This window comes from Botrytis cinerea, chromosome 12 (assembly GCF_000143535.2).
Source record: "Botrytis cinerea B05.10 chromosome 12, complete sequence".
Lineage (NCBI taxonomy): Eukaryota > Fungi > Ascomycota > Leotiomycetes > Helotiales > Sclerotiniaceae > Botrytis > Botrytis cinerea.
In genome coordinates this window covers 719,098-746,050 of record NC_037321.1, presented here as the reverse complement: position 1 = coordinate 746,050, position 26,953 = coordinate 719,098, and the positions used below count along the sequence as shown (strand labels likewise).

The window sequence follows — 26,953 nt, the reverse complement described above, 5'->3', positions numbered from 1 at the left end:
TAGATTCCAGAGTCTCCCCCCCTGATATATTCAAGTTATAAAAGGTGTTCGTTGTTGAATCATAAAAGTAAACTATCTAAGGTAGGAGTATTTTTTATACAGCTGCTAAGTGTAATCTAGCTTCCCTGTAGCATCTGTACTAGAAACATGAGTAATAGATGAGATATCAATACATGAAATGTTACCATATGAGGTTATTACCGTAGATTTTTAGATATAACATACCGCTCTGCCTAGATTTGTCGTACCATCCCGCTCCCATCTCGCTATCAATTTCTAGATATGCTCTCCCTTTCCTCCTACAATTTAAACATTGCTCAATTCTCAATACGAAAGGATCTTCTCCTTTCCACTTCCTTCATTCTCCACCTTTTCAACCTCAGAAAGTATTAAAGCGTGGTTCTACCGCTCCGAGTTTGCTAGCATTCCTATCCGATTCCAAGTCCTATATATCTAAACCGCATCACAATCCACTGGATCCTTCATCCTACCCCCCTAATCAACATCCCCAACTCACCTCATCCCGTCTCCTTTTCCATAAGTCAACCTATCTACTCTGGAAATACCCATCCCATATCCCACATCACCACATCCTCAAGACCTCCACTCCTATACCAAAAAATACACAGCCCCCCAAATCCATCTAAGTCCATACTCACTGCCCTCCCAATATCCCAACATCCCAATCCCATCCACAACTCAACATCTTTGCAAGACCTTCCTGCTCATTCCTCTCACTTAATCACTTACTCACAAAGCCAAGCCAACACGCTCGATGATCAATTCTTCATCACTATCACTATCACTTTCACTCTCCCCTCTCCCTTCTCCCCTCTCACATTCTCCAAAAACCAACTTCCCTCCACCTCTCAATTCTCGATTCTCAACCCCAAGCTCATTTGACTCTTTATCGAATCTCCAATCTGATTTCTCATAGCAAGCAAGAAAGCAAGCAAACAGCTTCCCTCACTACAACCCCCTCCCCCCTCCTACATTCTTCCCGCCTTTTCCGCCTACCTACCCTATCCTATCCTAAAAAGCCACATTCACATTCACATTCTTTCATATCCGTACCTCTCTACAATCACAAATGGAATCAGCAACACTCTCAAACAGAAACTCTAAACATCTCCCATTACCCTCTTCTTCCCCGCCACCTCTCCCCCAAAACAACGCCATCCCACCTCCCCCAAACAAAAGCCCTCTCACCAATTCCCAGACTCCCCATTACAATGAAACTCCATTCCTTTGTCTTCCATTCTTAAAACTACCAACTACTCACTCCTTCCCCATTTCCCCATCAAACCCACCTCTAAGTCCCTGAGCCCCTAAACCCCCAAACCCCACACAACAAACTACAAAATCTCACCCCCTCCCCATACCTAAATTACCACCCTACGCGACATACAAAATACCCACTACCCACTACCCACCACCCCTTCCTTCCTTCTAAACCAGTAACCATACATACATGCACACATACATACATACAAACCCTCTGCATCACCCACCCATCCACCCAAAACAAATTAAATCAGATTATCCATATCCATAAATCCATACATAACACATTATCCATTATCCGTATCATGTATGTGCACACGCACATGCATACATATATAAATATGCAAGTCCATCTCCATCCATCATTTCCTCAAGTTTCAGGCTTCATTCAGCACCACACACTCGTTGCACTACCTAGCATACATACATACACACACTAGATATGCATAACAGCATACAAGCATAAATCCTACACGAGCACCAACGAACAATTCGTTTATGCCTACTCTCGAGCTACTGAGATTCTGCAGCAGCAGGAAAATCCCTCATACTCCACAACGCACTCATCCACTAACCAATCGCACTAAATTCATTCAACAGATTCGCCTCATCGGATGATAATAACGATAATTCGTTTAAACTTTTCCATTCTTCACAGTGCACAAGATTGTCCGTCACATGAACACTCAAACCCGCAGAGGCGACAAATCAAATTCCGATATTTAATTCTTCATTAATCTACCTACTCTAAAGCAAATCCATACCTAGGTAAATCTTCATCCATTCATGTCATGTCCAGTCAATGCATGACCACACCAACCATAGATCTCCACTCCACAGCACATGTGCCTCTAAAAAAATCCTCTCCACCCCGCCTCTCCAATCACCGCACCGACCATAAAGGACCCCTACTCTGAATGTCTCCACCTTCTCCACTTCATCCGCCATGGTAATATTTCGGACGGATAATTCGCTTCATCATCAAACATATATGCAAATGCACACGTGCACAGCCCACCACGCCATTGCATATAGTAGCAAATGTAAATTGTGAGATTCAGAGCGAGTTTTCACCACCCCACAAAAGGGCAAATAACCAAAAGATGAGCATCGAAGTATCCAGAACGACCTAAGAGTCATTCTATCCATTCCACAATATTCTCTGCTCCTATCTCTTGCATGACTATTGCCACAATATCATGCCCATCGTCCATCGTCGATTCTTCGCATTCGTGCGAAAGTAAATCTCATCTCTCATCATACCCTCCTCCGATCATTAGAAACTCCTCAATCAAACCAAATTCCTATCATGTCAATCCAGCCATCCTTGTATACCCACCCCATCCGTGTAAAGAAAATTCCCGAGCCATTCCAGACCCCAATGTATAATAACCCACCCAACCATTCTCCCTGAAATGCAAATGGTATAATCGCAGAAATACCTGGAATGCTTGCTCATTTGAAAGAATTATGAGCCAAAAAGGCAAATGTTGCCATGTCGAGCTTTCATCCTGTCCAATCGTAGCAAGATTTCTTCCTCCAAACGCCGACGCTAAAATTCTAAAAAAAAAAAAAAAAAAAAGACTCCATGTTTAATGTTTGGTATTGGTGGTACATTGTCTGTTGGGTATCGTTGAGAACCGTGTGATGTTGGCCGTTAGTTTAGTTGTGTTGTTGGTACAAACGTGAAAAAAGAAAAAGAAAATAATGTCATGAATCTCTCTTCGCCATGAAGATTATTCCACACTCTCCACAGTTCCTAACCAAGTTCTGACTCCTTCCCTCAAGAAACTTTCTTTCTCCCTGCCCCCCTCTAATCTGTGGTTTCCAACAGTCTCCTCTCGACTCTCTGCTACTTCCTTTACGATTTCTTCAAGAGCACTAAGAACCATTTTCTTGCACTCATTTCTTGGAACCTCAAGATTAGTCCTGACCTCAGGTACAGTCTTGGTATCCGAGTTGGATCTTTCCCTTCCCATAACGGGTCTTCTACTTGTAGATCTAGATGAGCATGCTGATGATTGCTTTGAAGCTTGACCTGATTGAGCAATAATTCTCTCAACAGCTTCAATCAATGTATCATCCATGCTGACTAGTTGATCTTCGATAAACTGATCTTCGTGATCGTCGTATACTTCAAGGGATGGCGTAAGTAGTACGGTAGAGTAAACATTACCATATTTTGATTCTAATGAAGTGGAGATGGCGGGAGTTACAGGATCCACATTCTCCTTGAGTTTCACAAGACGTCTGTAACGGATATGAGTAATTGTGAAATTGGTCGTATCAGCGACCAATGCACTAGAGATATCAACCCATCGATCAGCACGGCCATCTTCCGTATGAGGTGTTGACGTAATGACAGGTGTTGGCTCTGCCCTCATTGATTCTTTAATTTCAGCGATGAGATCCGAATGTGAAGGCACGGCTTGTAACGCAAAATCCGGATGATAACGTGATAGATAACCGCCAACATTGATTGTAGTGTCTGAATCGGGCCCCGCACGCGAGTAGTGTTCAAACCCTTCGAGACCATTATTCAAACCTGGCGTGGAAAGATATCCACTGCTTGATGGCGAGCTGACAGCCGTCTCGAAAGCCAAGTAGTCAGGAAGAGGGACATCAATTTCAATAGCACCATCATCAGCAATTGTAGTTTTAACTGGTGACTCATAAGCTCCTGAAGGATCTGGTATTCGCTCTAAACTTTGGATTATCTGCTCGTTAATCTCATCGTTTTGTTGCTCTGGTCTTTGCTCGATTGCTCTAGCGGTTCCGGTGCTTCCAGTTTCCGAAGTCCTCAGCTCGCGCTCTTGTTGGTCTTTTGACTTTGTTAAAGAAGCTTCCACCTCAGTGGTATCTGATAATTTACCGCGAGGCTGTGAAGTGATATCTCTATAATAAGGATCATTGATTTCGACTTCTTCCATTGATGTAGCTGACGTGTTGGTTGTAGATGGCCTTCGTTTCGTACTCCAGAAACCACTAATCATGCTGCCCCACCTTGAATTTTGACCTTGGGAATCATTGCTTGCATTGCTGTATTGGCCGGAGCTTTCGCCTCTTTTCAGAGATCGAAGTAGGTCATCAGCTGCAAGACTACCACTGCTTCCTGGTCTGGGTATAGGACCAGTTCCTCTGACTGGAGCTCGAGTGGAGAAATGTGGGACTGTTGTGATTGGTGTGGCAGTCCTTGTTGTTGCAGTACTGCTCTTTCGAGTTCCACCATCACTGCCGGGAATTGGCAAATTTGCTGTTTTGATTTGGGAGATATCTGATGATGATCTGTCCCGTTGGCCACTGTGAACTGTAATTCCAAGGCCACTAGGCTGTTCGGTTGGGGATTTCGAAGGCTGTGAAGTTTGCGCGGGTTGAGCGGATTGAGCGGGAAAGCTCACAGATCGTGGGTGGGCGGTCCGTGATGTACTAGAGCGCTTGTTGATCTTGCGTCGCAGTGACTCTTCTCTCAAGATTGGTATGATATAAGATGGAGGAGATTGTGAGCATCCACCCAAGGATATTGAGGTACTTGGGCGATGAGCCCGAGATGTTATTTGTTGACTTGCGGGTAGAAAAGCAGAGAGCAAAAAGATCAATCGTCTTGCTGCCATTTTATCGTTGGAAACAATGATGGTTCGCGCGGGAAGAGGTATATCTTCATCTTTGTGAGATCTTTGAATCTGATAGTGTCTCCGACGATACCAACTAGGTCCCAATGCTTGTAACCATTCAGTGTGATTACCCAAGAACCCAGTCAGCAGGTTAAAGAAGAAAAATCCCTTATCCTTTCCGCCGGCCCACCTCTCAGCTAATCTAGCTTCTTCACGCCAAATTCCCCATCGTCCTTGACCAGTAATCACCTGAAGACCTTTAATACCACTAACGATCCTTTGGCGTGACGCATCAACCTCTTTATGTATTTTGTGGATTTGGACCAAACAATTTTGACTGAGCTGAACTAATTTAGCATTCGTCTTGGGTAATTTGAATGGCTTAGCGTCCTCCATAACTCTTCTACCGGCGATTGATACACTAGCCGAAGGGGCTCGAGAGTGTGATTCACGACGAGGTCCAGGAGAACTGATATCCGCTTGTCGAAGAAGACATACTAAAGATTCAGTTGCAACTGCTTGAAGATGAGTGAGGGTTCGAGTGATGATGTCCCAGTGTTGGGTAATCATATCAATTCGATCATCCACATCACTATGAATTGAAGATTCCAAAGAGTCAATGCCAAAACCAGAACCAAGCATAGTCCAACCTGCACGTTTTGTGGAACTGAAAGATGATGGAAATGAATCTTGTTCATTGTAAGAACTCGATGCACGAAAACTAGATCGAGAGTTTGGCACTGAAGGTGCACGAGGTGGTGAAGCCGGTAAATGAACTATCAATCCAACCGCATACATAGGAGTTCGCTTTTGTTTCGGTTGAGGCTTCTTTTCAGGAGTGCCAAAATCACTAACTCTTGGAAAAGGATATCCATCCTTGTCTGATCCTGCATTTGGTGTTTGAACCTGGATATCATCGTTCGGTAGAGGTACTGGGAACATGCGCGTAATGAGAACTTTTTTTCGATCTTGTCCTCTTGAAGATGCAGTTGTTGAAAACCCAGCTGGGGCAGGACCTACGACGTTTTCCAAAGTGAAAGATTGTGCCAATTTACTACCTCGCATACTTGATCTACCAAAAGATCCGTCTGCAGCGTAAGAACTAGGTCCTGCAAAGGATCTAGACTCTGATGGCAAGATGTGAACCTTTGTGCCAGTCCCTTTATATGCCAAAACTTCAGAAGTTCCAAAGATACAATTTGAGATAGTTGTAACCTCCTCCTTGTATTCCCTCAGTGAACGCTGGCCTTCAGTTTCTGTATAACTTAAGTGTGATTTATGTGTTGATCTCCGATCGAATGCGCCGCCAAAGCCTCTAGGAGTTGTAGCTTCCTGTTGTATGACGACCGGTCTTGAATTTTGTCCTACCGAGGTCTTTCGTGGTGGAGGGACTGATCGCCGGTTTTCGGACCTTGTAGGAAATGCAGAGCCATTTGAATTCTGTCTTTCAAGAGATGGAGAAGTTGGCGGAGGCGTGTGACTGTCGTATAATACGTATGGAGTTCCAGAAGTTGACGTAGCTTCCTGCATAATAATTACTCGAACATCGCGCATTTCCAGATCGATTTCTCCATTGACGTCGAAAGTATGCGCATTTGCGGGTGCAAGTACCGTTCCTGATGAGAATGGGAAGAGTTGATCTTTGTGACACAAAGCTTCGGCATCTGGGAAGAGTAAATTGTAGGTAAAGTGGTCCTCCAAATTGGAGTCCAGAGGATTGGAAGCTCGTGAGGTGGTTGGTCCAGCAGATGGTGTACTAGAGAACAATTTCCCTAGCAGAGACATCTTGGAAGGTATTCGAATGTATTTAAATGGTGAGGATGTGTTTTTATCTTTTGGATTCTGTCGACTTTCGGGGGTTGAGAGAGATGAGTTTAGCAGAAGGCATGACGATATTGCTGCTTCGGAATGGCCATTGTCGCGACGGAAAAGATAAATGACTGGGGGTATTGTATTGTATTGTGTTGTATGTATTGTACTGAAGTGTAAGATGGCCAGTTACTGTTAATTCCGCATAGGTGACGCGAAGTGAAGACGAATTAGAATCTGAGAATATTAAGCCGAGTAAGAGGTAAGATGGTGAATGAGTAGAAATGGACGTGGTTGTGGTTGTGGTTGTGGTTGTGGTCGTGGTCGTGTCTTTTGGTGGTTGATGATGTAACCTGTGAGAGCAATGAGAATGTGGGTGAGAAGTGAATCGATATCGATGCCGTGTGCTGTGTAAGTGTGTTGTTGATGAGTAATGTGTTGAAATTCACTCCAAAATCGAAATTAAAGAATCTTAATGATTTCTCTGGGATTTCTCAATCAATTCTTCACCATCTTCACCATTTCTGACGGGAAAAGATGATTTCAAGATGTAAGAGAGAGATTCGGAGTCTAGACAGGTAGGTAGGTAGGTAGGTATGATTGGATACCTACCCAGGCTCGGTACTCAGATACGACGGAAAATTGAAGATATACAGAATGAAAGAAGTATATGTATGTGTGTGTATATGTATGGAGAAGGCCAAAAGATCTTGCAAGTCTTCCGGCTAAAAGGGCTTGATGATTCGGATTTCGATTCAGATTCAGACTTGGATGTCTTTGAAAGAAGATTCCCGTTTGTGTTAGATATGGTATATGGGGTGATTCTCGGTTTATGGGTCTATGGGTCGTGGTATGGGTCGGGCTAAGAGATGGATGGTGGTATGTTAGTCTGGTGGTATGGTGGATCTCGTTATGAATCTATCCTTCCCGGGAAATATTCTCTTTTTAGTATGGATGAGAAAGTCAAACCATCCAAGTAGGTAGGTCCCTAGTGACGCTTGCTACTTCCTAGTACGTACATAAGCAGACATTCGGTTCTAGGAGCTCCCTAGCATCTTGGGAGTGGTAACCTTTCATCTAATTATTATTTAGCCTCAAGTTCTATGATCTATCTTAAACCTGACTAGATCTATAGGTGTAAATCATATTTAGCCATGTTGTTTTACACATATACATGTGTGTAGACAGATATATCGTGGAATTCAACTAACTACTCGGGAAACCATTCAAACCGCTAACTACCTACTCGCTCGCTCGCTCGCTCGAGAGATGCTATTTCAGCAAAACACCTCGTCCATACCTACGCCTTCCATCTACCTCGACATCAATCCAGAATTTCTGGAACAAGCGGTCAAGCAACGCAACCTGGAAGAAAGTCAAACCATCGAGATTGACTCTACATAATACCACAGAACACACAAAGCACACACAAGAGAGGGAGGAGACAACAACTAGCCTCCCAATCTAGACTTCTCAGTGCAGGTATTCCAGGTTTTTCCTTGGTCACGCTCCAAATTCATACCCATTTAAAGAAAACCACTATCCTCTTTTCTAATGTCTAGTTCCTTAGTTCCCTCACCTTGCCTTGCCTTATAGGCTTGTACGTGCTTGTGCTTGTGCGCTTGCTTCCATTTTCCTTGGCAAAGCACTCTAACATTGTCATAAGCTTTTGGATTAGGTGCTCTGCAAGTGATGTCCTCATAATTGCTTGTCCATGCAGTTCATTGAATATACATATCTATGATCATTGGTGGTTGCTAGGCATATTCCAATATTCAAAGTGCATACACATCTGTACATATCTGTACTTGGTGGTCATACAAATAAATCTTTCGTGTATCGAGATATGAATAGAACATCCCGTTTCCAGACTCCATTCCTTTGCTTCTATTCGTACATCACAAGAAGGGAGTTCCTCGCCTTTTCCTCTCCTTCCAATTAATCCAAAAGTCAATACGAAAATTAACCAGGAAGGCTTCAGAAGAAAAAAGACCCTCGAGTTTTCATCAGAGTTCAGACACCAAGAGTAAGTTTCCGGCTTCTTCAAAGCTCATACGCTACGGAATTCAGATGAGTGCAAAATACATGCGAGTAAGGTCATCTCCTTCCTCAACACCACCTAAAACGATCTAAAATCACAAAATGCGTTTTCCACGATCAAGCCGGGCCGCAAGGAAAGATAATTTGAATAGATTGAAACGGCGAAATGGATACAGAGCACAGAAACACATACTCCGTACATAATGTGGAGAGTTTTTCCCCCGAGCACCATCAACAATTAGGTAAATATGGAGAATTATTTGGTAACACTTTGAAAAATTGAATGGAGCTGTCTTTCCTCAAAGAGCCAAGTACAAGTACGTCCCCCAAGAGGAGCTCAGCAGTCGAGCCAGTTAAAATAATGATATTATACCTAGGTACAATCGTTACGAGACGGGTTACAGAAATGTATTAGAATGTGAGAATGCGTTCCCATTACGGAGTCCTAGAATAGTTTACTTCCAATTACTTGCGTATACGCCAAGGTCGTCATTTCCCGTCGTCAGCCTTTGCCTTCTTCTTCTTCTAAGTTCTCTCGGCCCTTCAATGATTAGTTCGCCAGGTGGTCCAGCCTCAGCTAGTATGGATGGATGGATGGATGGATGGTGTAAGCTAGAGTAAGATATACCTAGGTACTTGTGATCTTGCGATCTTTTGCTGCTTCACTACCTACCGGCTGACCAACCGAGAGATCTCATCTCGGAGCACAGCTCGAGTAGGAATGAGGATACAGTCGGTTCAGATATACACACACATATACAGTAGGCTGGTAGGTAGTAGGTATATCAGGTTCTTGGTATTGTTCTCGGACCATTTACATGTAATCTTATCGAATCGAAATCTCTATCGATAATGATATCGTTCAATCTTGACACCTTTAATTGCCTTTAGTTGCCTTTAGTCGCGTCTGCCATCTGCCAGCCACCTACTAGATTCTGCAAAAATCGACCTCAAGATCATCAATCACATATCATACCCAGTACTTCAAACGACATTCTGACTCACATCTTTGGATATCCGGGGAAGACAAACTCCATGCATGTTTACAAGTACTACTTGCTACCTTTGCGTTCATATAAAAGGGATAATATATTATTCTCTCCGTTCCATTCAATATCCCCCAAGAATTACAAATCCAAAACAAATAAGCACCCATAGAACTCAAATTCCTTCCTCTCCCCCCCGGCCCAAACCCCTTCACTCCCTCCAGCTTTCCATCCATGATCCAAGTCATCAAGTCATCAGGTAAGTATTACAGCAAAACACATACACAACACACTCCCACACACGACGCCCTCATCCATCTCATGCTGTACAACAACAACTACTACAACCCAATAACCCCAATCAAGACAAGATCCCCCCCTCCTTCCGCCCCAACTTTCCGAGCAAACTTCTCCCTCCCACTTCTCAATCAAACGGCACGGCACGGAAATATCGAATATTCTGATATTATATTATTTATCCATGGATCCTGTGTATGTATGTAGGTATGTATGTACGGAATATAAATGATAATTATAGCCCACGACTTCCACGCCCCCTCCGGTATATTTTCTTCAGCAAAACGGGTGTTGTTTTAGTTTAGTGTTGTCTCGTGCGTATCGTCTTTTTTCTTTTCTTTTTTTTTGTGTTCTTAAATGAAAAATAACATTCCCGTTGTGAGAACTCAGCTCCATTCTTAGTGTCTGGTGAGAACGAACAACCAAGGAGCGTTGAGGTCCGAGTCAGTGAGATTGTCGATGCACTTACTATTGGTCTAGACTCTGGTATATGATGGAGGTTGTATTCGTTTCTTGTAACATGCAACTATACAGACAAGTATTAGGGATAGGTTACAATAGCGAGTAAAACAATAAATCCCCCCTCCCCCCTCTGCATCCATCCATCCACAGACAGGAAGTACTTCGAGAACAAGAAAAGAAAGATAGAACAAAGAATCCCGCGCGTGGCGTCCAGTCTCCCGCACAAATTAGATCACCGCTGCATTATTATCCGCTTAGCTTAGCTTGAGCGTCGGCCGATAAGGGGTACCGTTTGTAACTTTGTAACTATCTCTATGTCAAGCCGATGTGATTTACTAATTATTGTACCGGCAATCACGCACGGAATGACGGTATAGAATAATCCCATCTCACCGCTTTCAATTTGCCGCCAATCAAATCTCGATGTCCACATGGATTAGTTAGCCGGATTCTTGATAACTCCATACACATACATGCATACATACGTGCGTACGTACAGACAGACAGCCTTATTTTGTGTGTATCAAACTCCATAGTGTTGCGCTGGCTGGAAAGGGGGTCGGATTCATCGCAAGGGATGGAGTGGAGAGTGAGTAAGTGTATCGTGATGTGTTCATTGACGAAGCAGTTTTGCTATCTCTCCGGTTTCATCGCCATCATTGGTATATCTACACATGGGATCAAAAGGCATATTCAAGTATCTTCCTCGTGATATCTCTCCCTATCATCAAATTCCTTCCTAGGTCGATCATCATTTAAAAAAGTAGTATGTCTCGCTGGCCTGTAGGTCAGTCCATATCTGTAGGTATTATGCCGTCATCCCATTCCTATCATATCTTATCTATATCTCTCTCACCCCCATCCTCTCTATCCCATACCTTATACCCAACTCCACCGGATGCATTTCATCGCCCTCCCCATCGTAAGGCTCACCTCATCTCATCAGCTCACTTTATACATCCATCATAATCCACATCCATACATCTCCCTCCCATCCATATCCCTCCCATCCATATCCCTAACCCTCCCCAACCCCTTCACCGCAACAATTTCCAGAATCCCAAATCCCAAATCCCAATCTCAGACCCAAGATACGAACGCAAGTACACAAGCACAAAGGGGAATAAAGTCGGTGAGAAATTCAAGGCGTACGGAGATGTAGGTAATAGGTAGGTAGGTAGACATATAATAAGCAGTGATATAGATAGACAGGATAGGGTGTGCACGAAAACCTACGCCGCAGGAGTGTTTTGCTTGCGAGGGTGGATAGGTGGGTGAGATAGCATGGGATGTTGATCGATATAACTTCCTTGATCCCTCCCGATTTCTTGGGTATGGGTGGCAGGTTTGAAAATTGTGTGGCTGATTGGGAGGGATGGAACGTTTGCGTTTGCGTTTGCTGGTACAGCATATGTACGACAGCAGGTAAGAAAGGAGAATGATGTACATCTCAGATATGTATTGGCGAATGGGTTAGGTAGCCAGGGATGAATAGATGGATGTGCGCTCTACTCTATTCGACTCTACATCCACCACCACCGCGCCCACACGGACTCTTAGAGATAGAATTTGATCTGAGCCTTGTGATAGCTAAGCTACCCATTGCCGAGTACAATTTCTGAGTTCTCAACTCCGTTGATTCCCTCTTTGGGGCGGACGCACAAACATGTACCGATCACATGAAACAACCGTCCCGAGAATATGGTTTCGGTATAAGGTTCTTGTCTCTAGATATGCACTCCTTTATACGTCTATTTATCCTTCTCGTCCGTATAACTGCGAAATTACACTTTGATACACCCTCTAAGTGTGTGTTGTATCTGTTAGAGCTAGGTCTGTATTCCATATGGTATTATGTTCGGACCGTCGTACGAAGTTAAATGATATGATAAGATATGACATTGATGTCAATATGACTACCGGTCAACAAACCGCTCCCGCTCGGCTATCCTCCGGATCGTTTTGTCCACATCCGATTTCTTGGCCGGTCTTTTGGCCGGTCATTTGGCCGGCTTTTTGGACGGGAGGATCTGACATATATGAGGATTGAATGGTTGGAGGTAAGCATGAAAAGACGGATACATCGATCCGCTATGATAAGAGATAGATCTTTCCTTCTGGAATCTAAAGCTATCGCGAATCCCAGAAGGTTGAGGGGGAAATACCAACCCCCTTTTTCGTACGAAATCCACTTCCTTCTAGTTTTTGCAACGGAATTTTCTAAATTCATTATAAATAGGAGAGAGGCGTCTGATCTGCGGGGAAGCAACTAGGTAGCTACGCATCTCCCAACCTACTGGTGAGATTCCGTGCATGATACAGAAGACAAGAGAAAAAAGAGAGTTCACAATTCCTTATCGCGCTTTGATGATCACTGTCTTACTTTCTTGCCATCTCGCTATCTCGCTATCTTTCTAAAATAGAGTTTTCTATCTTTCTTGCTTTTAGCCAAACTTTGTTTCTGCAACCATACTGCTTCTATCTGTTCGACGGGTAGTAGTCCTGCGGATGTCTAGTTAGTGCTTTTGTCGAAGATATCAAAGTTGATGTTGATGGATGTGGAGTGGAGTTTGGAGGTTTCACTGCTAAAGTCTATTATATGATGATTAGGTGTGGAGTCGCTGGGTGTAACTACCCATGACGTATATGAGCAGCGTTGTGTATCAGAGATAGGAAGATCTAGAAGGTGGAGGGATATTCTTTATTGTAGGGCTTGCTATCAGTATCAGTTATAAGTGGTGCTAATTATCGTTATTGTTGGTGCTTAAAGTGCTCTGAACGCTTCCACGTGACCTTAGAGGTAGCATTCTCTTCTTGAGATGGCATGATGGTATGTTTAATACCATCACCATTGGATTAGAAATGGAGTTCATTGAGTTGATTTGTGTTATCAAACTTGACGACCTTTGATGTGTTTCACCATATGTGATGATTCGTTTGCAGAAAATGTATACGTGACATCATTATGGAGAGCATATCATGTACTACAAACACTTTTCCTACACTACTTTTCACACCAATCAATCGTGAATATACTCAATCTATTACTTTCAATTTTATGGCGCTTTTGGTTTACTTGGCATGTAAAAAAGAAGATATGTCTACGTATCAAGCTTTGTCGATCAAAAGGAATAGAAAATATAGTTCCATTAAGTGGTATTTTGGCGCGATATCCATTAGAAATGAAATTTCTTTTTTTCCCCCCAAGGAGAAGAAGAGTTGATTAGTGAAATTTATGCGTCAGGAAGATGGAAAACAGTCAATAAAGTCCTTGCGACTGTTTGACTCTTGCTTTCCCTTTGAAATTGGAGATAGTTCTTGTCTGCTTTGTTTCTTGCTATTTGGTCAGATATAGGGTTTGCAGCGGGATCAAGATGGGACAATTGTGTTATGATTTTCTTGAAAAACGAGCTTGATCTTAGAAGAATTTGTGTGGGGATTGAGTCTCTTGATGCCATCTGGTGAATTGCTTAGCGGGTCAATCATCAATGAGTAATCAAAGAGTTTTCTATACTTTACATGCAGTTTTCAAAGAAACTGTTGTGCCCCTAGAGATACATCTGTCATTGTTCATGATTCTGGTCCTTGAATCACGCTCTTCATTTTGCTATTCATATTTATCTGCTGATATCTTGGGAGAATTGTCTCATACCGTGCTAGTCGTGTTGTCTGCCATGTATAATGAGTATCAAGAATCGGAATTTCTTTAGTCACGTTCACTACTTCGTTTTGGCCAATTTCTTTCCAAGTCCGTTTTGTTTCTGTAGCTTCTACTATTGTTGAAACCTAGAGCGCTCAGAATTGAATATTGTGGCCCAAAGTTCAGGGAGTTTCAACTTTTAAATGCAGTCAATGTAACATTTGAGAACAGTTCGGTATTTGAAAGTGACTGGATATCCGAAGTTCGGCAATCTTTTGGCAGTCGGATGGTAATGTGTTGAGAGATATATTGGACCTTTTGTTCGTCGATAAACCTGCTATAAGCAGGTCTCAAGCTGATACAGTTTCTAGCTATGTTGTATATGAGCGTATATACCATTTTGGACAAACTGTTGTTGTTTGGTAAGAATTAGTAAACATTCCATAGGACTACGAAAATACTCCGAGAGATTGTCCTCCCTTGTAACACTTATAATGTCTAATATTTACGGGTATACCATCAAAGCCATCTGCGAAATTCTCATTGTGAACTTGCTGCAATTATTCTCATAACTAGAGAATATCCAGACATTAAGATTCATTGTTGGAAGGTGGTCACTGTAAGTTTTGATCTAAATCGAAGATAAGTGACACCTTCCCCGGAAAAATTAATTTGGTAGTCTCATAACTTCATATACTTGAATCTTAAGCGCACCTTCCAAAACTTGTACCAATAGTTGTTTTGCAGGATCACTGTAAATTTAAATCAAATCATGTTTGCTTGCAACTTCCGATGTCACCATTACAACCCCACCACGAACTTCATCTCTAGGCCTCTCTCTATTCAAAACAGCTTGATCTCACACTTTTCTTGGTCATAGCATCATTTTCATCAAAGCCTCTAATCTTGAACATGAAAGCTATCTCCCAAATACCTGGGCTCCTTCGTTGTTCCACCGAGATTCATTGCATGATCTTTGAGTCTCTGTCTGCCGAGGATTTCTACGGTTTATTCTGGGCATGCAAGTTTTTGAATGAGTTTACGGAGCCGTACCTGTACTCTGAGATTCAATTGAATTGGAGAAAACATTCGAGACCGCCCCGAATCCTCTCGCTCGTCAAAAGCATACTTTCGAAACCCTACCTAGCTAATGAAGTAAAAGGTCTCACGCTCGGCAAACATGGTGGTGAATCCATGCGTAGTGTTGCCACAATTCGTGATGTCAGACCCAAGGTGGACGAAGTTGACCTCGAACAGTTGATTGAAGTTATCAAGACATTCAAGAACATTGATTATGGAGATTTTTGGATCCGTCAATTGCGCAACGGAAATCTGGACGCTTTCGTCGCAGTCTTGTTGTGCAAACTCCCGAACCTGATATACTTTCGATTGGATCCGAATTTTTTGCATGACAGTCGAGTCGTTGGCTTGGTCCTCACATCGACTCTAGATCGAGATACCAACTGTGGATTTGCCTTTTTTCAACGACTTCAGTATGTTTCCTTCAATGAGACCTCCTTAGGTCGTTTTAGATACAAAGATTCGGACCCATACGACATCCTTATGTTATTCTATTTTCCAAACATTCTTTGTCTATCGGCTACGCTATATATTCCCATAGATTTCGGTTGGGAACCAGCTTCACCACCGGTAATATCAACCCTTACGTCACTAGATCTTGACATGGTAAGTACATTCGTTCTACGTCGGATCCTTAGTTTTACGACTAGACTCAAGATTCTGCGCTGGAGATGGCATCGTTTTGACGATTGTGGAACTACGGTAGAATACGACGAAATCATGAGTGCATTGTCGTCCGTTCAAAATACCTTGACTATGCTCACTATCTCAGCAGAGAATGAGGTCGTTGATGAGAACTCTTCTCCAATCACAGTCAGAGGATCATTAGATGGACTCGTCAGTTTCGCATTCTTGAAAAGACTTGAGATTAACTTGGAATTTCTAGCCGGTTCTTTCTCAAATTATCGACTTAGTTATATTCCTAGATTTGGCCGGATTTTACGATTTGAACGGATTGTACCTAGGAATATTGAGGTTCTCACACTCACGGATGGTAAAGAGTTAGAATGGCGAAACCATATTAACTATATCATGGTAGTCAGTGCAGTTCTATCTTGGTTGAAAATTTGGAAAACATTAACACCTCACCTTCGAAGCATCCGTTTTCTACTGGCTTACGACTATCAGGAATCTGACTCTACTCCCATCCGGGATCCATACAAACTTGATCGCACTATGCGGCAGTTTCTAGATAAATTAAGCGCACGAGCGGGGGTTGAAATTGAAGTACGACGGATATTTAGAACAGATCTTTGATCCGTGTTCGTTTAAAACTACAGGAAAAGATTACCCAAATCTGGGTAATCGGAGCAAAAGATATTGCTGAAATCGGGGAGAGTGTTGGAAAATCGACTCGGCTCATCGTCTCTACGCAGGGATCAAACATGCCGTACTATCCGTGGTGGGTCGTCTGAGAATACAACTCGTCAAAACAGTCTAGATATACTTTATGACTTTTACACGTACAAACATAGAAATCCGGTATCACATCACTGCATATCATTCCGATTGACCCTCTAAAGATAATGGATTTTCGATAAAGAAGATCTTATCGTCCACCTGGTTGAACATGCGGGGTCATGCTCGATATGCAGAAAACTCGAGTTCTGATTGGTTGAGGTCAGGTACAACTTTTGTACGATACTGCACGGCAGTTGGATGTTTTCTTATTGTCAGGGGTATGAAATGGGAATACCTGCCTATAGTGGTTTTGCATAGCGGGACTTTGCAGTTTTCTTGTTGGAAATGTGAAACTAACCGTTATCACTTGTTATCTTGCATTTCAGAGGGGGCATGTTCTGATGTAGCTTATCAGGAGGCTGCGTGACCTGTAGACAGTTCTCTTAAATATATTCTTTATTCTGAGCTCAAATTCATTTCTATCCTCCATGCTACATCTTCTTGCTTGATTTGTATTTTCCAAACATATAATCATGGCTGGAGTTTTCAAGAGATTCCGAGCTCGGGATCCCGTCGTTCCAGCCAGTATTCCTTCACATGATGACTCTATTGCTCAGTCACGCACTCCACCAGATACCATCGAAAGTCCAGAAGAAAAGGATGACGCAGTGTCAACTGCTCGTGACATACAAGAGGCAGAAACGAATCGCAAATTGACCGCATTCGAGCAACTTCATAGATGGGATCCAAATTTGGGACAAGATCGATTAGAAGAAATCGATGACGCCGTCAATAGACGAGATGGCAATGCTGAAGGAAGAATATATGATGAAGTTTTTGAGAACTCGCCATATCCTGAGGTGAAACGATGTGATTCTTATTTTTTTCATTGCAATTAACTTGAGAATAGGTTCGTGCAGCGGTCAGAAACTATGACGAAGATCTTCCATGTAACACAATTCGAGCATGGGTAATCGGATTAATTCTCAATACCATTGCATCCGGATTGAACTCTCTCTTCTCACTCCGAGCTCCTTCTTTGACAATCACCTCCATTGTTGTGCAAATGGTCGCATATCCTCTGGGGATAGGTTGGACAATGATCTTTCCAGATCGGACCTACAGCACCTTTGGAGTAAAGTGGAATCTGAGCCCAGGAAAATTCAACATGAAAGAGCATGGTCTCATCGTAATTATGGCCAATGCTGCATTTGGTCAAGGTGTAGCATATTTTACTGATACACTGACCGCCCAAAGAGAATTTTATGGACAAGATTTCGGCTGGGGCTTCAACATCTTACTTGCGCTCTCCACACAATGTATCGGGTTTGGGATTGCAGGTATGATGCGCAAGTTTTTAGTCGAACCGGCTTCTATGATTTGGCCACAGAATCTCGTTAGCACTTCTTTCATTTATGCCTTGCATGACCATAGCAAAACAGATCCTGCTAAGTCGAATGGTTGGTCTATAGCTAGATATAGATATTTCTTCTATGTCTTTGTCGGATCTTTTGTCTGGTATTGGTTTCCAGGCTATATTGCACAATTCTTGAGCGTTTTTTCTTTCGTTACGTGGATCCGGCCAAACAATGTTGTTATTAATCAGGTTTTTGGTGGTTGGACTGGTATTTCTATTATTCCAATTACGTTTGATTGGACCCAGATTACAGGTAAGTGATTACCCCGAATTCGGGATTTTTAGTCGAATACCTGCTCACTGGCTCCTTAGGATATAATCTTCAGTCTCCACTCATCCCACCTTGGTTTGCAATTGCCAACACAGCTATCGGTACTGTCTTTTGGTTCATGATCGTGACGGCTGGGATTCATTTCTCAGGGCATTGGTATGCTGAATGGTTGCCTATTTCTGATTCGAACAGTTATGATAATACTGGTCAACATTACAATGTCACCAAGATTCTAACTCCAGAGTACACGCTCGATATTGAGAAGTATAAGGTACGTGTTCTCTCGCTTAATGACTAGGGGTAAGCGGAAACTAACTTCATCACAGGAATACTCGCCCTTGTTTCTTTCGACTACCTTTAGTCTTTCGTATGGTCTTTCTTTTGCTGCTATTGCTGCAGTGATATTCCATACTATTCTATTTCATGGCCAAGAGATTGTAAGTATATGCTTATTGATTTCTATGCATGGTTTCTTACAGAAACTAATGTCATACTCCCCAGTGGATACTCGCTCGCGCAATCCGCGGAACTTTAGATGATAACCACACTAAAATGATGCGAAAATATAAACCCGTACCAGGATGGTGGTATACCGCCTTTTTTCTCGTGATGATGGCTATGGCTCTAGCAGCTGTATGCGCGTATCCTACGCATCTTACATGGTGGGCATTAATCATCGCACTCATAATTTCTCTAGCTTGGACCATCCCCATCGGTATAATCTATGCAACCACCAATATTCACCTCGGTCTCAATGTCTTCACCGAATATATAGTGGGATATATGCTTCCCGGTCGTCCAATTGCCCTTATGCTGTTCAAGACATACGGATACATTACTATGAACCAAGCACATGCTTTTCTATCCGATTTGAAACTCGCCCACTACCTTAAAATTCCTCAAAGACCAGTCTTTTGGGGCCAATTGGTAGCAACGATTTGGAGTTGCTTCGTTCAATTAGGCGTTTTGGAGTGGGCATTGGGTCATATTGAAGGTATATGCACCAGCGATCAAAAAAATAACTTCACCTGTCCTGGTCCGAGAGTCTTCTTTAACGCCAGCGTAATATTTGGATTGATCGGCCCTCAACGCATCTTTAGCTCCGGGGCTATCTATGGCTCTCTTCAGTATTTTTGGTTAGCAGGTGCACTTCTTCCCTTTGTCATATACTTCCTTGCACGAGCATTCCCGAAATCAAAGATACGATTCTTCAGCGCACCGATATTCTTCGGTGGCATGTCAGAATTGCCACCTGCTACACCATTAAGCTACTTAAGTTGGTGTTTGTATGGTTTCATCTTTCAGAAATATATCAAGAATCGATGGAGAGGATGGTGGATGAGGTTCAATTATATCACGAGTGCGGGGCTGGACGCTGGATTGGCGATCTGCACGATTGTTATTATCGCCGCTTTGAATTTGACGGGAACGGGGTTTCCTGATGTGAGTTTTTCGCTGTTGAACTGGATTGGAGTAAAGGACTAATTGTGTTTTAGTGGTGGGGAAATAGAGCACCATCGAATACAATGGATTATCTGGAGACAGCAGTCCAGAAAAAGGTGGGTTCTGGGGAGATTTTTGGACCACGAACTTGGGGATAGAAAAAGTACTCTTATATCTTGTGCAGTGGCTTAAGGTTCCGGATACATCATATGGTAACCGGAGTTGGCGGGATGGATATCATAAGCGGAGAAACGTGACCAGATATGTAGGCGAACATTAATATGCCACCTTATAATGTTATCGAATAATAGGAATAATTGTACAAATAGCAACTTTGCATATGTCCTAATTCCGTTCAGAAATCTTGGCCCACGGTTGACTGATTGCAAGCTTGAAGTGAAGGGTCCCTGGGGGTTTCCCCCCTGAACCACCGATTTGGATGTCGTTTACATAAGTTTGAGAAATTAGAATTGGTTAACGTTCAGAATCATGCGAACATTCTTAATCCATCTTGTCCGACAATCAGAAAGTTCTGGGTGGACCTGATTATACAAGCCGGTGGACAGCACCATGAGGAGTCTGTAACTCGGTTCGCTGACTCTACGCATTTCGTGAGGTCTCTCATCTTTGTTACAATTCAAGAATGTTCCTAGTTTAGAGCAATGAAAAGGTGCACAATGACTAATGTATATCGCCTGATACAAATAGCAGAGATGCGGTTGAATCATTGCCCACAGCGCTCCTTGTCAATACTTTGCTATCCAGACCCCTCCGATTGTTTCTCGTATTTAATATTGATGGAGATGGAAGCCGCGAGAAAATATGCACGATTCCAGCAAATAGAAGACTCAGATGTGGACCAAAAATAAACATGCCATCGAAGGAGATAGACCAGTTTTGTTCTCCCCTCCCAAATTCCTCGACGAATCACATGATGTCATGATGCACGTGATTTCAGACAGACCAAACCTCGGCTCGGATTCATTTGCGGGGGAGGAGCTCCACTCTGCTACTTCCCCATACTAATAAAGCTCTCCTTCCAATTTAACTCCGCCTCTACCATATTTACATCAATGAGAAGCAAATAAAAATCAACAAATTCAACCAGCTTGTCCAAGACTTATCACACTTTCCACCAAAATCAATCATGACATCCCCAACTGCACCCCCCGAAACCACCTCTTTTCTCCTCACCTACCCAACTCCCCAAATCCTCCTCATAACCATTAATCGCCCGCAAGCCATGAATTCCATACCTAGCTTCGCCCATTGGGAAGCTGATGCCATTCTCAACTGGTTCGACGATTCTCCTGATTTGCGCGTTGCCATTATTACCGGAGCAGGAGAAAAGGCATTTTGCGCCGGCCAAGATTTAATCGAGCAAGCTAAATTCAAAATTGATCCTCCACCAATGTCGACTCGTAGACATCCACCCAGCGGATTCTGTGGTATCAGTAGGCGGGTGGGTAAGAAGCCAGTTATTGCGGCGGTCAATGGGTTCGCGCTTGGTGGGGGGTTTGAGATATGTTTAAATTGGTATACTATAGCAGCTGCTTCTTGGATATTGAAATACGTAGAAACTAATACCTGTTAGTGATCTGGTTGTCGCATCTCCGTTAGCAACATTCGGTCTTCCTGAAGCCGCCGTGGGTCTCTACGCCGCAGCTGGTGGTCTTCCCCGCATAGTGCGCAATTGTGGACTTCAAATAGCCACAGAAATCGCATTGACTAATCGGAAACTTACAGCCAAGGAAGCACTTTCATACAATCTGATTAACAGAGTTGCTCAATCACCGGAGACGGTACTGAAGGAGAGTATGGTGCTCGCAGAGAAAATTGCAGCTTTAAGTCCGGATGCGGTAATTGTATCAAGAGCGGGATTGAGAGAGGCTTGGGAGACGGGGAGTGTCGAAAGAGCTACACAGATTGTTGCACAGAGGTATGATCAGCAATTGTTTGAGGGCGAGAATATGAGGATTGGGTTAGAAGCTTTTGCAGGGAAGAAGAAGCCTCTGTGGGTGCCGAGCAAGATTTGAGTAGCCCGTGGTAAATTTGTGCTTTTGAAGCTGAATTCGAAGAATATATGGGTCTTTCATGCACAAAATAATACAACACACTGAGAATAGACAGTACTTTATAATAAAAATACTTTGCATATCACCTATCTTTTAATAACGTGATGTGCAAGTGAATTTCTCAAATAGAATCAAGCAAGCTCCTGTCTACGCTTGTTAGATAAAACGTTAAGTCGCTGCTTGCCGGGCCTGTTGTAGTAAAAAAACGATCTTCGCCGTTCAATCATTGAAGTAAGCTAGTGTAATGATACTATCCCTCGTCCTCGTGGCGCAATAATATTATCCTGACCACTGTTTTCGTGCTTCTCTTGTCTAATGAGTAGGCCAGAAAGACAAAACAGGAACCAACAATGAACGAGAGGTTGCAGAGCTCATATCATCTAACTTAGCGTAGCGCGCCCAACACGATACGAATCATCGCTCGAAGTTCATAGCATCTATCCAGAACGGCCTTAATAAGGTCTCATATTGTCAATATGTCGAGCACGATGTACAGCAAAAGCAGGAGAGGATTATGATAGATCATGGATAACTGTAGTGAAGTTTTGAAGAACTAAGAATTAGAGTTTTCAACAGTCCGAACACTAAATACCCTGTCAAAGATGAAGAGTTTGTGCAAGAGTTAACATTGAGGCAGAATGGATAACTGGATCCTGTCTGTACATCCCTCTTTCTATTGCTATAGGAAGTGCTGTAAGCCCAGAGCATGACCAAACATGTGAAGGAGGACCCCTAATTAGTGTTAATTAGATTGGGAATACGAACGCGAAGACCTTATAATCATTGAATTGTCTGAAAAAGGGCTTCTTGACTTGCCTCAAGAATAAGTTGTAAGGGTTCCAGATGTGTACGACAGCCGACGGCAGACGCAGTTTTTCACTTCGTTGTCTCCCTCTGGCCTGTCTATCTCTAATCCTTCTAACTCTCCTAGAACCCCTAGAAAGTTCGGTCTATTGTACGCCCGGTCCCCCATAGCAGCCCAGTTTGCACGCCAAGTAGCCAATTTTCCAACCCGATTTTCATACCAAGTCCACTGAGGATGCTTGCCTGAGTCAATCTTGGCTACATCCGAATCCGGAAAACAGCTTCTCGCCGTCTCATACAAATTCTTCCTTGAGATTCCTGCACCCCAAAGATTTCTCACGCACTCAGTACCGGAATTTCTAACGATACTTTGGGAGTATTTTGGAAGACCTTCTCCACACGGCCAGCGAACTATCGCTTAAATATCAAAAGCACATCTCCGTCCACCAATTCTGTTTCTGGGAGGAGAGGTAAACTTGTTGATACTGTCAATCCGCACCAGTGCCGGCCGAGATGCCACAATATCGGGATGATCGGACATAATGCAGAGATGCTCTGAAGACGAGGCATATAACAAAGATAAAAATCCCTCAAATTTAGAGATGCACAATGTACAATGCGCATAAGGATGTGGAACTGCAGCAAATAACTACCTATATAGGTACTCTTGTGAGGATAAACAAAGGAACCTATTGGAGGACTGCGTAGGGCGTTGAAGGGTTGCCGCATAGTAATATCTTCAAAATCATACAGACATACTCTCTCTCTCTCTCTCTCTCTCTCTCCCTCTCTCTCCCTCTCTCTCCCTCTCTCTCCCTCTCTCTCCCTCTCTCTCCCTCTCTCTCCCTCTCTCTCCCTCTCTCTCCCTCTCTCTCTTCCTCCCTCTCCTCCTCCCTCTCTTCCTCACACACACACGCCCTCTCTCTGGTAAATCGAGATAGCATCAGATGCAGGCCGAACAATGTAGAAAAGTCGACTCCTACAGTTCTCACTGTCTGATTCCTATTGGCGATACACAATTACCTACCTAATACGAATGAATTACAAATGAAAATCTCAACGGTATAAAGTCGGGAACTCGATAATCCACCAGGCCCATAATTATCAATTTAACGCTTTTCATTGGTTCAATTACATCAAGGGTCCCCTCTCCACCCAAATATCTCCAAATTCCTCCATCTCCCTTCAAAACATTCCCCAAACCCCAGAATATTAATCAAAACATTACTTCATTTTTAGTTGTAAATTGATGTAAAAAATAATCATATTCAGGGCAGTTTCTTCACGCCCTAGTTAACCATGACTTCATCACGAACACCAACTTCTCCACCTTTACGAGCAAATTCCAGAACTCCAAGTCTGCGAAGTCAAAATGTTTCGCAATTCACACCGACACATCCTAGCGGATTGAGAGAATCTTTTACCCTTGCGACGAGCCCAGAGGCGACTAGACATGTTGAAGAGGACGGTACAAATGATAGGAATGATGAGAACTCGAGAAACAATAATGGGCAACCCTTACCGCATGCTCATCCTGCTCGCCCCGATACATCTGCAAGCACAGATGATGGACTAGACGGCCATACTGGGTTTGGAGGAAAGCTCTCTGATGAGACCACCGCCTTACTGAGGAAGCCTTTTGAATCGAGTGGAAATGCGGCGCATTCTGGACCTTGCAATCATGGAACGTTCAGTCCGAGGCTGGGGAGTCGTGCGGACAGTGTAAGGAGCTTTGGAGGTTCTGCGCCAGTATCTCCCAATGGCAACGGAGAGGCTAGTGACGGGATGATTGGAGGGTTACTTAAAGGTTTAGGAGTGAGGAGTGGTCCAATGGCAAAGCCAAAGAGGATGAGCACGACAAGTTGGCTCGCAGAACAACATGGAATTACCAACACTACTGGAATGTATGTACAAACACTAAGCTGTCAGGATCGCGTATGGAGTTTTGCTAACAATTTGTTGCGTAACAGGTACATAAATTACTACATACCATTTTTCACCTGGATTCGACAATACAGATGGGTACATCTTCGAGGCGACCTTATAGCTGCTATCACAATGGCTTCCTTCTACCTACCTATGGCACTCTCTTATGCATCCAATCTCGCACACGTTCCGCCAATCAATGGTCTTTACGCTTTTGTTTTCAACCCACTCATATATGCTATATTTGGAAGCTGTCCACAAATGGTGGTTGGTCCTGAAGCCGCAGGAAGTCTGTTAGTTGGCACGGTTGTAAAATCTACTGTTGATATCGGCAATGGGGGCGAAGAAGACGATTTAATGCACGCGAGAGTTGCCGGTATTGTTACCGGTATGGCAGGAGCAGTAATCTTCATTGCTGGCTTAACTCGCCTGGGATTCCTGGACAGTGTGTTGAGCAGACCATTCTTAAGAGGGTTTATCTCTGCGATCGGTTTTGTTATCATGGTTGATCAATTAATACCAGAGATGGGATTGGCAGCACTGGCAGATGAAATGGGAGGTGTCGCTCATGGCAGTAGTGTTGACAAGTTGGGCTTTTTGATTCGCAATGCAAGCAAAGCGCATAAGCTTACTTGTGTTGTTGCTGGTGTCAGTTTTATTATCATTATGATCTTCAGGTATGTCGAACCAAAAATCTTAGTTTCGCTCACTACTAATTTGACTTAGAGAGATGAAAAAGCGCCTTCAGCCTCGATATCCAAGTGTTGCATATATACCAGACAGATTTCTAGTTGTGGTTATTTCGGCCATTCTAGCCTGGCAATATAATTGGGAAGACCTTGGAGTCCAGATCCTTGGAGAAGTAAAATCGACCGGCGGAGCGCCATTTACTTTCAGATGGCCATTCCAAATTTCCCACATGAAGCATGTCCGAGAATCTATGGGAACTTCTTTCCTGATCGCGCTTCTCGGTTTCTTCGAGTCGTCCGTAGCGGCTAAAAGCCTTGCTGGTGCAGAGGGTAAAGACATGATCCAAGGAGTCCAACTCAGTCCGAATCGAGAACTGGTCGCTCTTGGAGTTGCAAATTTAGTTGGTGGTTGCTTTCAAGCTGTTCCTGCATTTGGTGGGTATGGTCGAAGCAAAGTCAATGCTAGCACTGGTGGAAAAACTCCCATGAGTAGCATTTTCTTGAGTTTGTTAACCGTGCTCTGCATCATGTTCCTCTTGCCTGCATTCTATTATCTTCCGGTATGCCTCCATGCTTTCCTATAGGGTTTTCCTTGAGCTAATATCCCCTTAGAAAGCGGTTCTCTCCTCCATGATCACAGTGGTAGCCTATTCTTTAATCGAAGAAGCTCCTCACGACATAGCATTTTTCATCCGAATTCGTGGATATACTGAACTGGGCCTCATGTTTATTATCTTCGCCTCGACTATTTTTTACTCACTTACCCTTGGTATCGCCATCGGAGTCGGTCTCTCCCTTCTCTCCGTTATCAAACACTCCACTCGTCCTCGTATCCAAATTCTAGGCCGTATTCCTGGCACCAATCGTTTCGAAAACGCGGAAGACAACCCAGAGAAGCTTGAGTTTATCGAGGGATGTCTCATTGTTAAAATCCCCGAACCACTTACCTTCGCAAACACCGGTGATCTCAAAAATCGACTGAGACGATTAGAATTATACGGTACAAACAATGCCCATCCTGCACTACCTCGCGTACGGTCTCCTGAACACAACAAAAACATTATTTTTGATATTCATGGCGTCACAGGACTTGATGGTTCGGGTACACAGGTTTTAGAAGAAATCGTAAGGGGATATAGAAATAGAGGTGTTAGAGTATTCTTCTCTCGTGGTCCTCAGGAAGGAACTCATATTTGGAAATTGTTGGAACGAAGTGGGATTTTGGAAACTTGTGGGGGCAGAGAACATTTCGTCAAAGATGTGGAAGAGGCGTTGAGATTGACGGAAACCGCAATCGATCCAGACGCCATTAATTTACCTCATGATATTGCGAGTACATGAGTGTATATACTATTTACTGGGGGTTAGCAGATGTTGTGGGCGAAAATTTGGCGAATTACTCACTTAGTCGCTGGGCTAGAGATTTCCTTTCTTTCTTGGTATTTGTTTGTTGATTGGGCTATGTGTGGATTGCCTATTATATGAGCGAATGAGCGAGCATTGCTTGGCGCATGGTTTGGTGGTTGACCGATTGATGAGCGACTTGTATTCAATGATGAGATGAGATGAATGAAGATTTGTATATATTGTAGTATGGGATGGTAATTTGGAATGAGAAGTAATGATAATTTGTCGATAGTTTCAAGTATACACAACGAAAGAAAAAATATATACTATGGTATGCATTTGTCAAAACTCCTATTCCACAGCTGCAATAT

At 43.2% G+C, this 26,953-nt stretch overlaps 5 protein-coding genes across 6 annotated transcripts; 4 read left to right on the top strand and 1 right to left on the bottom strand.

Annotated features, from left to right (window-relative positions):
* Positions 1-1,992: 1,992 nt before the first annotated feature.
* Positions 1,993-7,623, bottom strand: BCIN_12g02110 (hypothetical protein). The gene has a single exon (XM_001558002.2). The coding sequence runs from the start codon at positions 6,678-6,680 to the stop codon at positions 3,021-3,023; it is 3,660 nt and encodes a 1,219-aa protein (XP_001558052.1). The 5' UTR covers positions 6,681-7,623; the 3' UTR covers positions 1,993-3,020.
* A 7,418-nt stretch (positions 7,624-15,041) lies between these two features.
* Positions 15,042-16,989, top strand: BCIN_12g02100 (hypothetical protein; the record flags this gene model as incomplete). 2 transcript variants are annotated; one of them, XM_024698319.1, is made up of 2 exons in its annotated part: positions 15,042-16,247; positions 16,307-16,345. In XM_024698319.1, the coding sequence occupies 2 exons, from the start codon at positions 15,042-15,044 to the stop codon at positions 16,343-16,345; spliced, it is 1,245 nt and encodes a 414-aa protein (XP_024552097.1). The 2 variants fall into 2 exon arrangements, with proteins under 2 accessions (XP_024552097.1, XP_024552096.1); XM_024698318.1 differs by having other exon boundaries at positions 15,042-16,989.
* Positions 16,990-17,073: 84 nt separating this feature from the next.
* On the top strand, positions 17,074-20,065 carry BCIN_12g02090 (hypothetical protein). The gene is made up of 6 exons (XM_024696289.1): positions 17,074-17,470; positions 17,521-18,280; positions 18,340-18,569; positions 18,625-18,735; positions 18,800-19,741; positions 19,795-20,065. Exons 1-6 carry the CDS (start codon positions 17,144-17,146, stop codon positions 19,897-19,899), a joined length of 2,475 nt encoding a protein of 824 aa, XP_024552095.1. The 5' UTR covers positions 17,074-17,143; the 3' UTR covers positions 19,900-20,065.
* Positions 20,066-20,713: 648 nt separating this feature from the next.
* Positions 20,714-21,896, top strand: BCIN_12g02080 (hypothetical protein). The gene is made up of 2 exons (XM_024696288.1): positions 20,714-21,277; positions 21,336-21,896. The coding sequence occupies exons 1-2, from the start codon at positions 20,889-20,891 to the stop codon at positions 21,775-21,777; spliced, it is 831 nt and encodes a 276-aa protein (XP_024552094.1). The 5' UTR covers positions 20,714-20,888; the 3' UTR covers positions 21,778-21,896.
* A 1,931-nt stretch (positions 21,897-23,827) lies between these two features.
* Positions 23,828-26,911, top strand: BCIN_12g02070 (hypothetical protein). The gene is made up of 4 exons (XM_001557994.2): positions 23,828-24,524; positions 24,591-25,223; positions 25,273-25,795; positions 25,848-26,911. Exons 1-4 carry the CDS (start codon positions 23,920-23,922, stop codon positions 26,574-26,576), a joined length of 2,490 nt encoding a protein of 829 aa, XP_001558044.2. The 5' UTR covers positions 23,828-23,919; the 3' UTR covers positions 26,577-26,911.
* The last annotated feature ends 42 nt before the right edge of the window (positions 26,912-26,953 follow it).

Bases quoted from the DNA above. Each gene is read 5' to 3' on its own strand.
- BCIN_12g02080 (XM_024696288.1), top strand. From the start codon at position 20,889: ATGACATCCCCAACTGCACCCCCCGAAACCACCTCTTTTCTCCTCACC. The intron at 21,278-21,335 runs GTATACTATAGC...AATACCTGTTAG, and splicing joins TTTGAGATATGTTTAAATTG to TGATCTGGTTGTCGCATCTC.
- BCIN_12g02110 (XM_001558002.2), bottom strand. From the start codon at position 6,680: ATGTCTCTGCTAGGGAAATTGTTCTCTAGTACACCATCTGCTGGACCA.
- BCIN_12g02070 (XM_001557994.2), top strand. From the start codon at position 23,920: ATGACTTCATCACGAACACCAACTTCTCCACCTTTACGAGCAAATTCC. The intron at 24,525-24,590 runs GTATGTACAAAC...GTTGCGTAACAG, and splicing joins ATTACCAACACTACTGGAAT to GTACATAAATTACTACATAC. The intron at 25,796-25,847 runs GTATGCCTCCAT...ATATCCCCTTAG, and splicing joins CTGCATTCTATTATCTTCCG to AAAGCGGTTCTCTCCTCCAT.
- BCIN_12g02090 (XM_024696289.1), top strand. From the start codon at position 17,144: ATGGCTGGAGTTTTCAAGAGATTCCGAGCTCGGGATCCCGTCGTTCCA. The intron at 17,471-17,520 runs GTGAAACGATGT...ACTTGAGAATAG, and splicing joins AGAACTCGCCATATCCTGAG to GTTCGTGCAGCGGTCAGAAA. The intron at 18,281-18,339 runs GTAAGTGATTAC...CTGGCTCCTTAG, and splicing joins TGATTGGACCCAGATTACAG to GATATAATCTTCAGTCTCCA.